This window comes from Opisthocomus hoazin, chromosome Z, assembly GCF_030867145.1.
Source record: "Opisthocomus hoazin isolate bOpiHoa1 chromosome Z, bOpiHoa1.hap1, whole genome shotgun sequence".
Classification (NCBI taxonomy): Eukaryota; Metazoa; Chordata; class Aves; order Opisthocomiformes; family Opisthocomidae; genus Opisthocomus; species Opisthocomus hoazin.
The window spans coordinates 74,679,131-74,689,970 of NC_134454.1; the positions used below are offsets into that span (position 1 = coordinate 74,679,131).

General features: G+C 46.9%; 1 protein-coding gene and 1 non-coding gene across 2 annotated transcripts; both read left to right on the top strand.

Annotated features, from left to right (window-relative positions):
- Positions 1 to 2,879: 2,879 nt before the first annotated feature.
- Positions 2,880 to 5,620, top strand: RPL37 (ribosomal protein L37). The gene is made up of 4 exons (XM_075410610.1): positions 2,880 to 2,963; positions 3,637 to 3,772; positions 4,072 to 4,156; positions 5,509 to 5,620. The coding sequence occupies exons 1-4, from the start codon at positions 2,961 to 2,963 to the stop codon at positions 5,576 to 5,578; spliced, it is 294 nt and encodes a 97-aa protein (XP_075266725.1). The 5' UTR covers positions 2,880 to 2,960; the 3' UTR covers positions 5,579 to 5,620.
- LOC142358974 (small nucleolar RNA SNORD72) lies at positions 5,329 to 5,406 on the top strand. The gene has a single exon (XR_012762013.1). It is a non-coding gene; the product is annotated as a small nucleolar RNA SNORD72 (small nucleolar RNA).
- Positions 5,621 to 10,840: the final 5,220 nt, after the last annotated feature.

Below are 10,840 nucleotides of genomic sequence, written 5' to 3' on the forward strand. Positions count from 1 at the left end.
GACTGTATGGCTGTACTATACCCTGGTGACGGTGTGATATAGTAGCACAACACCAAACCTACGCAAAACAACTGTCATGGAGGTTATCTGGTGCTCTTACTCACCTCCTCTGCTGCCTAACCAGCCCTGGTTTTGTTCCCCTTCTCCCTGAGCTGGACATACCTGTAAGGCTGCTCTGCTTTAGCTTTGGGAGGGATTGGAAGTGGATGATTTGTCTCTTCCCCAGCAAGGGCAGAGCAAGGAGGTCAGGAAGGTTTCTCAGCCTTGGGCGGGATCATTCTGAGGCAGAGGGGCTTGTATTCCAGAGAGATGGAAACAAAAATGGATGGGCATGTCCAGTGTCGCATTTTGCTTCAGTTTTTCCAGCCCCGAGCAGATCAGACAGGCTGCAGAACACAGTGCTAGGAGATACATAAAGGCACTCACCTCCACACTATTCAATAAACCCTGATTTAGAGGCTTAATATCAGTGTTTGCTGGTATGGCAGAGTTTCTCCCATCACTGGACCTGGCTGGACCAAAAGTTCTGCACAGAAGCTGTGACAGGACACCAGCTGCTGTGGCAGGTTGCTGTTTCCTACATCAAAGACAGACCTGAAATCCAGACATGTCCACCTTCTGAATTCTGGACTGCTTCCTGTGCATCAAAGAAGGCGGCTGAATTAGCCAGTGATGAATTGAGGCTGGTACAATTCAGCAGCTGCCAGTATGTGAGCCTGTGGGTTTTGAGCTGGCTGGAGTTCACTATGGGCGGTGAACGCTACCCTCACCTGTGACCTGCATGGGGACTAAGAGCTTCTGGGATGGTGCTGGCTCAGCCACAGCTCTGCCCATTCCCTAACCTGAAAGTATCCAGGGTTCCTGAGTAGTAAAGACAACTGCATGACAATACAAAAAGTCTTTCTCTCCTAACAGGTTTGAAGACAGGTAAATGAACAAGATTATTTTTGTCCCACAATGGACAAGAATAATTCCTCTGGCAGCACATCCTTGCAGGCAGCCAAGCCAACATACTTGCTTTGGAGCCTGTTGCCATGGCATCTGTCCAATGTCTTCACAGCACCTTCCAGATTTCCGAGATCTAACGAGAAAGAGGAAAGGAGGCACTAGTTAAGACACACAGCAAGGCTGCCGGGAGAAGTATGACTCTGGTCCAGCCTGTAGGATGTATTCATACTGTTAAATTGTTTTTTTTCCTGTACAGCACTTCATTCATAGGACACCGAGTTTTCTCTTTTGATTTTTGGCATGTAAGACAGAATTACTATAAAAATATTTTCATTAAGCCACTCAGGGTTAAATTCATTTTACCTAACTTCAGCCACCTGCATGCCTACCCTATGGGGGCTATGTAGGCTCCTGTTGGCATTAATGGAAGGAGAAGGCTTCCTCCCAAGGATGATTTTTCCAGCCTAAAAACCTAATTTAAGATGGGATGATTTGTTCGTTGGAACCATTTATCTCCCTCCTTTAACTACAGCAGGACCATGGACGGAGTAAATGCCTGGAATTTCAGGTGAGGTAAAATGAGTATGAGTGAAGACCTCTGCCTTGGGTCATATTTCGGTGATAGAAACTGCCAAGCAAAATGAAAGAGCTGAGTGAACAGCCTGGGCCACATCTCTGTGTGTCTGGAAACAATGCTGCTAAAGTCAAAATGGCTTTTTGCCCCATCCCTCAACCTTAGCAGAGGACAAAAGCCCCTAGCACATAAATTAGCACCAAAAGAACTCAGGCAGAGAGCACACTAAGGAAACAAATGAGAACAAATTAACATTGAGACAACTGTACAAGGCTGGTTTGTCCAGGAGTGAAAATGCAGCAGTCGGGCACAGCTTCACCACCCTGGGGACCGTGCCATGGGACAATCCCTTTTTCTGGGCAATGAGCTTCATGTTACAGGGGTTCAAATGTCCAGGAGTTCGTAGCGGCAGGGTTCCTCACGGTTTGCTGGCTCGTGGCAGGCCCAGACAACTGCATTTTGGAATAACTGCATTTTCAGTCAGTAAACCAGAAGCAGAAGGAGTAAGATCTAGACTGCCACATAAATACATACTTTTTATCACAAACTGTTAGACAAGGTTATATAACTCTATAATCAAGGATAAATAAACTGGCTTTATCACCAATTTCTGACTTTCTATGAGATGACAACGCGTTGAACTGGTGATAATGCAAATTTCTTCAGTTTCTCTCTGTACACGTTATTTCCCCCAAATAAACTCTCCTAAGATAAAACTGCATACAGATTGTAAGTCTGCTTAAGATGCACGGTAGGCTGTCACATGAATTTAAACGGTGCATGCGAGTAAGAAGCGTTTTCAGGTTAATGACGTCCACCACCGCGACGCTTCTGACTGCGGGCAGACTGCCAGTGCCGGGGGTCCCGGGGGTACGCGGACAAGCACAGGGCGCAGAGACGGCTGCCTGTTTTCTAACGCGGCTCACTCTGAAAGCAAAAGCAGCACCGAGCCGCAGTCACTAAAACCGCTCTCACTGCAGACATGAGCACGGCCAGGGCTCGACTCTGCAGCCCGAAGCGGGGCCGCAGGCACCCCCGCAGAGCAGCAGCTTTGAGGCTAAACACGGCGGGCCAGCAGGACGGCCGAGGTGCGTTACAGGCCTGCTGTACCGGGCAGAGGCCTATTTACCGAGGACCTCCAGCAGCAGCCGGCCCCGGGCCCGGCACACGCCGAGACACCCCACCCGCCGCCTCGAAGGTCGTGTCGCGGGCGGCAACCCAGCTCCCAGGGCCCGGGCCCCACGGACCGCACTGGGCATCCGAGCCCTTCGGGGGGCCGGCGTGTCCCGGGCCTGTCGGCGAGGGGCCGGCAGGCGGAGCTCGGCCGCAAGCAGGCCCCGCCCCGCCGGAAGCGGCCGCCGCGGCCCCGGAAGCGCTTGCCGGGCCTTAAAGGAAGCGGGGCGGGGTTCGGCCTCTTTGGTGCTGGCGGCCGGGGAGGATGGTGAGCGCAGGGGCTTGGGGCATCCGCTGCCATCCGCCGCCGGGCACGGCCCGGCTGGGCCGTGGGCCGCGTCGGGTGCGCGGGGAGACCCTGCGCCTTGTTGCGGCCGGGCTCGGCGGCTGGACGGCGCTGCGGTGCGGCCGCCGCGGCGCGCCTCGTCCGGACGGGGAGGCCGCGGCGGGGTGCGGGCCGTGCTGCCGCTCGGGCGCCTCCGGGCCTCCTCCGTGCTTGATGCGGGCCGGGGCTCTCCCCGTGGCTGAGGCAGCCGTGCGGGTGGCGTAGCAAGAGAGGGTTCGGTCGCCAGAGGCTCTCGCGGCGTGAAGCAGGCGGCCTTTCTGCGGGAAAGAGCCTTTTGATGTGCGCCAGCAGCGAGCTTGGGGGAGGTGAGAGAGGAACGGGTGGCAGCCGGGCGGCGGCTGCGCGGTGCTCCAGCGCCGGGCGGTGGGGCGGTGGGAGGGCTGAGGAATGGCGGCGGGAGGAGGTGGCTTTTGAAAATGGACGCTGCCCGTCGGCGAAACTGAGTTGGCGTTTCAGGTTCGGTGTGCCTCTGGCGCGTTTATTCGACTTGGTGGATTTATGCGTGTGTTTTAGAGGAGATTATTCTTATTCTAATTACGTCACTTGCAAGTGCTGGTGATATTTCCAACATGCCGTGTCTTGAAATGCTTTTCAGACGAAGGGTACATCGTCATTCGGTAAGCGGCGAAATAAGACACACACCTTGTGTCGTCGATGTGGGTCCAAGGCGTACCACCTGCAGAAGTCTACCTGTGGGAAATGTGGTTACCCTGCTAAGCGCAAGAGAAAGTGTAAGTCACAAACTTGTAACTGACTTCAGTTTAAACCCGTATGTTTCTGTGTGTTCTTCAGTAGTCTGACGTCATTCCAGCCTGTGAGGAGTACTGTGTCGTCTTGCAGCGTTTGGAGCTTTTTTCAGATTAATGCTGATTTAACTATGTGTTTGCTAATGTGCAGTATTACTGTGTGGAAATTGACTTCATGTATATTTATGTTTTTGCTTCTGTCAGATTGAGTAATTGTGCTATAGAAATGTAACATGAAGTTCAATTATTTGGTGCAGATGAGTAACAGTAACTTTGTGTTTTAGATAACTGGAGCGCAAAGGCTAAAAGACGCAACACCACTGGTACTGGTCGTATGAGGCACCTGAAAAAGGTCTACCGTCGATTCAGGTATAACTCTTCAGTAGAAACTAGCGTGGTGTGAAATCCTGCATAGATGTCACTTAATTATAAAATTAATCATTTAGAGTTAACATTTTTTTTATTCATTTATTTAGTACACTTAATGTGGTATCATCTTCTTAAACATATGAAGTAAATGATGCCTTACATAACTGGCTGCATATTCCTTTGAGGATAAAAAAACCTGCTCACTGTTAATACATAGGGTGTACAACAAGCTCTGATGTTTCTGTTAAGTGTAGATGGTACAGAAGAGAGGTTATTGTAATAAAATGGCCACATTTAAAAAGTTATGCTTTGTGTAGTATTGCTTCTGTTTGTGAGTCAATTAAATTGCCGGCTGCCCTGAAGTGTGGGATTTTGTAGGAGGTAGGCCTTGGAAGTGCATTCCAATGCCCTTTTCCCCATCCAGAAAAGTTCGGGACTGGAAGAACTTCAATTGTCACTCTCTTATTTGGAGTTCAGTTAGCAGTAAGTAGCTAGAACATCAGATTTTGAGTTACAGGTTTCTAAAACTAAAAGCTTTACAAAGCTTTGAGTTGTACTTACGAGGTAACAGTGAGGATATTGTACTGTTAAACTCCTTAAAAGTTTCTTTGTATGACCTATATGTTCTTAAAGGAAGCTCTGTAGCTTCTGGCCTCATACACAAGAAAGCTGGATGAAAAATACCACATGATGCAAGAGTCTTGTCATAAAAACGTAGATAGGATTTAATAGTGAAAAGTAGGAGCCTTTTAACTCGCAGACCTGGGTGTAGTTGAGGGATCCATCTGTTTGTTTTGGTAAGCGCAGTCAGCGGCAACCAGAAGATAACCTTACAGTGTGCAGCTGTAGCCTGCTTTGCACTGAGTGGGGCTGACTTAGAAACCTCATATCCAAAAGGGAGCCTGGGGCTGACGCTTCCCTTGTCCTGCCTGTCTTGATCTCTGCTTGGAGGCATAGAGTATTTCTGTCAGAAATTGACTTGTACTTCACAAGCAGGAAATCTTTTGCTGAGTTGCTTAGTAGGAACATAAAGTAGGCTGTGCCTTAAGCAGGTGTGTTGTCTCTGATGCACTCTTCCAGTGTTCACTCAGTTACTGAAATCTTACTGGTTGAAGAAGTCAAATTTACTTCAGCAGAAAAGAGCGAAAACCACACTGCTTATTCCAAACACTCGTTAATAAGATGTTTCTTAGTAAAATGTCTGAACATATGAACTCCACAGTGATTTCAGTGTATTACTGAGATAAGCTGACAAAAAGCTGGTGAATTCAATCTAAAACATTACTTGTCAGAAACCCACCTGGAACATGAATCATCCTATAAAAAATTGGTAACCATGTTTCTGCTTGTAGGAATGGATTCCGTGAGGGAACCACACCGAAGCCCAAGAGAGCAGCTGTTGCAGCCTCCAGTTCATCATAAAGACTCATCTATTTGTTGAAATAAATGGTCTTACCCAGAAAATCGGTCATCTTTTATATAAGTTTTATTTCACTGAATGCAAGATTCCTGAAAATACATGTCTTTACACACACAGTTTCACAATGGTGTGCATTGAAGCGAGTGATTAAAAACAGTCCTTTATTTGACTTTTCATTTGGTGTCACCTGGGCCTTTGAAAGGACCATTATCTCTGCGATGAACTTAAAACTAAGGGTTGTATGTGTTACTCAAAAGAACTCGTCTGCAGGGGGGGTGGAATCTTGGCACTGTGGGCTTGCCCTGCTTGCCTCCGTGTTTCATTGTCCCTAGTGTAGAAAGTCAGAATTTACCTCAAAGATAGCAATGTGAGTAATGGCGCTGTGTGCTGTTCTGGGAAGAGATAGTTAAGGAGGGAGTCCTGGTCTTGGCCATTTTCAACTGTGCTGTGGCACTGGAAGACCTGTACAAGTATTGCTTATTCCATGGGTCATCACTTCTTGAGCAAAAAGAAATTCCCAGGTCTGGAGCACGTGTGCTGCCAGGTGCAAAGGGAGTGGAGATCTGCTGGAGCTGAGACACAGGTTGTCCAAAAGGTCTGGGGAGCTCAGCATGGAAAGCTGGCACACAAAAAGTTCTGGGTTAGCTGTCCTGGGTGTGAACAAGAAGTGGTGGGTAGTGTGACACAGAAGTCAGTCGCTTGCAGGGTATGTATGAGTTGTGGCTGGAAGCTTGATGGATGTGCACCCCGCGTGGTGCGTTCTGCGTACGGGGCTGGCTTTCAAACTCTGCTTCAAACAAGTGATCATAATGTACCGTTACAGAACTCTGGGGAATCGCAGTAATCACTGAAAAGGTTTAAAGGATTTTGAGATGCCTCGAAGAGAAAACACTAATAACTCCAAACCACATCATCCATTAAGCTTCTGATGCTTTTGGTTTCATGATGACCTTCCAGGAGCGGCATGCTGCTTTGTCAGTACTAAAGGATCGGTGGTTAACATTACCGACTTGTGCAGATCACTGAGGAAGTTTTCAGCCAGGTTTGAAATGACTAGATGTGGCTGCAATTTCTTAGGTTTTTAAATGAAGTGCAGTTAATGCTTTTGGATACTTGGGGTGTGTCTACTTGGGCTTTTCTATACAAAAAGAGGAATCTTTCCTTGCTGTTCTCTTAGCATGTAGCAAATACACTGTACACACTCTGCTTTCTACTGGTCCTTCTGCCAGAGTCTGGAAGTAAGTGGTGGTGAAGCTGTTAAAAATATACTGTGCATACTCAACATCCAGGTATTCCCAGAGCTCAGGAGTGCATCTGGAATGTGGGTTTTGGCAATACACTGTGGAACACCTAAATGTAGGAGGAAGTAATCGCAAAATCACAGAATCACAGAATGGTAGGGGTTGGAAGGGACCTCTGTGGGTCATCTAGTCCAACTCTCCTGCTGAAGCAGGGTCACCTACAGCCGGCAATCATAAATAATCATAAATATGTCTTTGTTGTTACTTTCAGAGTGAGAATAGCCCCTCTACGCATCTTGAAACAGGTCAGCAAGGCTCTAAGGGCTTGTTGAGCAGTGGTGCAGTTGGACAGTGGTACGGCAGGTTTTCAGAGTACGGGTGGGAATGAAAGCCTTTGCTTTGTAAAGTCCTACATGGTCTGTAGTGTGGGATTTTTGTTTTGAGCAGCCTGTTAGGCTGACCCGCAAACACAGTAGAAACTACAAGGGCAAGTGCATAGTTATTGGCTGCTGCTACCTATTAGCTCCTCTGCATGAATTATATTATGGACCTGAAAAACAAGCGTTTGTATAATATGCAACACATCAGGTAATAGTGATTGAAACTTTCAATGGCTTGCAGTAACTGAAAACCTACAATCTTCAAGGGGAATTTTACCCACAGCAAGAATGAATTTTATGTACAAAATATACAGTCACTGCATTTTCAACTGTTTTAATGAGGGGAAGGAAATCAGTTCATTTGGGTTTATGTTAGACTTGTTGAGAAAAGCTCAGGTAGCTTATGTGTCAGTCATTGTTGGACTAAAAGCATTACAGGATGTAGATTCTGAAGCGCTTCAGTTCTTTGTAGTGTTTTCTTAAACATTGAAATCTAGACTGCCTCAGAGGTTTTTTAGGATATAAATAATCTTTTGTTGATACCTTGTTACAAGCATCTTAACAAGGGTTGTAAGTTAGAATTGAACATCTGCATAGTGTTGACTGGCAGTGTACATCAGCCCCTGTACGTATACAACTACTGCCATACACAGTCTGTAATCTGTTTGATTTTTGCATCCTTCAGACTGACACATACGACACGGTTAGATGATATAGTCTAAATTACATCAGAAATTACTACATTTCATATTGTTCAGTGTAGCAAGTCTCACTTTTTAGACAAAAGCGTATCAGCTGAATGTTTCTCAAAGGCAGGGAGGTGTTCAGATGACAGTGATGGTGGAAGATTGATCAACTTTGGTATGTCTAGCTCTAAAAGTGCAACTGCTTGCCAGAGTTTAAAAAGAAAAAAGAATCCGTTTCAGCTTGACTTGAGGGTCAGAGCTTTCTAGTCATGAACTCGTAAGCGGGAATTCCGCTTATTGCTGCCATGGAGCAGTATTTTGTCTGTGTTGGTTGATATCGAAAGGGTGACAAGACCTAACACAGTTGGTTAATGCATACCAAGCCATAGGTATCGGGCAACTAACCAATCCATCACAGGTAATTTAGACTTATAGTACTGTTTTACATCCTGCAAGAACATCTAAATAACAGTACCTGTTTTTTAGATAGGTTGTGTGTGTGAACTGGCAAACCCAGTAAGGTGAATGAGCTGTGAGATTGTTGACTCCACAGCAGGAACAGCTGGACAAGCTGTTTCACACTTCCTGACGCCCAGCTGTTTCTGCCATCTGGTGTGGTAGCATAAAGTGGTGCTAATTTTACTTTGCCTATAAAGTAAGATTACCTTCTTTGTTGCTGTATTGTAAGGGTGGTATGGAGATCAGTCCAGTTACTTTTTCCCCAATGACACAAGCGATGAACACCCACTAGGTTATTGTGGCCTCTGGAAGGGGGGAAGGTGGTCTTGAAACGTCATGAAATGCTCTGAGAGGACAATGTTGGGGGAAGAAGGGTGTTAGTCACTTTTCCTCATGGATTTACATGAAAAAAGTTTGTTTGATTGATGACAATGATTCGAAGACCTCTCAAAAGAGTAAATTACGTTCCTATACACAGCTGTAACTACTACATTAGATTCTTGAACTTCTCTGCTCTACTAAAATTTGATTCAGAGGTCTAAATGAGAACCTCTGAGGTCTTGGCCTTATGCTACAAATGTGGAGGCTTTTTACTCAAAACATCAAATAACTTGATTAAGTGATGCTATTTGTCTTGCTCAGAATGTGTATGAACTCCCCCACTTCTAGTTGGAGACCGGTAACCAGTGGTGTCCCCCAGGGGTCAGTACTGGGCCCAGCCTTGTTCAACTTCTTCATCAACGACCTGGATGAAGAGTTGGAATGTACCATCAACAAGTTTGCTGATGACACCAAACTGGGAGGTGTGGTGGATACACCAGAAGGCTGTGCTGCCATTCAGCGTGACCTGGACAGGCTGGAAAGTTGGGCAGAGAGGAACCTGATGAGGTTCAACAAGGGCAAATGCAGGGTCCTGCACCTGGGGAGGAACAACCCCATGCACGAGTACAGGCTTGGGGCGGACCTGCTGGAGAGCAGCTCTGTGGAGAGGGACCTGGGTGTCCTGGTGGACGACAGGTTAACCATGAGCCAGCAGTGTGCCCTGGCTGCCAAGAAAGCCAATGGGATCCTGGGGTGCGTTAGGAGGAGTGTGGCCAGCAGGTCAAGGGAGGTTCTCCTTCCCCTCTACACTGCCCTAGTGAGGCCTCATCTGGAGTACTCTGTCCAGTTCTGGGCTCCCCACTTCAAGAAAGATGAAGAGCTACTGGAGAGAGTCCAGTGGAGGGCTACGAGGATGATGATGACTGGAGCATCTCTCCTATGAGGAGAGGCTGAGGGAGCTGGGCTTGTTCAGCCTGAAGAAGAGAAGGTCTGAGAGGGGACCTTATAAATGCTTATAAATATCTGAAGGGTGGGTGTCAGGAGGATGGGGCCAAGCTCTTTTCAGTGGTCTCCAGTGACAGGACAAGGGGCAATGGGCACAAACTGAAGCACAGGAAGTTCCGTGTGAACATGAGGAAGAACTTCTTCCCTCTGAGGGTGACGGAGCACTGGAACAGGCTGCCCAGGGAGGTTGTGGAGTCTCCTTCTCTGGAGATATTCAAGACCCGCCTGGACAGGGTCCTCTGCAGCCTACTGTAGGTGACCCTGCTTCGGCAGGAGGGTTGGACTAGATGACCCACAGAGGTCCCTTCCAACCCCTACCATTCTGTGATTCTGTGATTCTGTGATTCATCCGGCAGCTGGCATAGGCTGCGTGCATAAAAATGGGCAGATAAAGCAGGGTAAATTCCAACTTAAATAGTGTTGAGTGGTATTTCATGAAGTAAATGGGTTAATGAACATGTTAAGGCAGCAGTCGTCAGTACTGGTTGTGGGCAAATTTGCAAAAATCTGCTGTTTGTACTTTGACACAAAGTCCTGTTTCTTGACTAATAGGGAGATCGAAGTTCTAGTGTTTTCGAGACAGCACTGCTGTCTTAGTGTTGTTACATCTAGGGAGACAGCAAACTGGGGACTATACCTTCTGATAACGTATTTCATGTGTAGGTGATAGAGTTCTTGTGTTTATTTATAGGGAAAGATGCTAGAGGACAAAGGACAGAATTTTCTAATTGCAGTAAAGCTGGAATAAATAATGCCTTTAATCCTGTTTTTTTTTCTTATGCTAAACTAACCTAATGATCCACTAAAGGAATATATGCAAAATAATTAGCTGAACTTAGTACCGATCTTTGCCTGTTTTACTGCTACTGTTAAACTGTGGTACATAAAGGGTCTCTTGTAAAAATGTGCTATGTAAAAGGACTGGTGTGCTGTAGTCATGGCACAAGGTACAGCATGTTGCCAGCTGTACCAGTAAATACCACTGCAACTGTTCCCAGCAGTCGCTGTGGCAGTTGTTGCAACGCTGCGCTGAAGCAGCAAAATATTACCAGATAGGAGTTAGAACAGAGGAAGTAAGGCTAAGATTTTTGGGATGCCACACATTCAGGAAGAGAACAGGTATCTCAAAGTACATTTTCTGAAATCCTTGTGTTAGTACTCTCCCTCTCCCA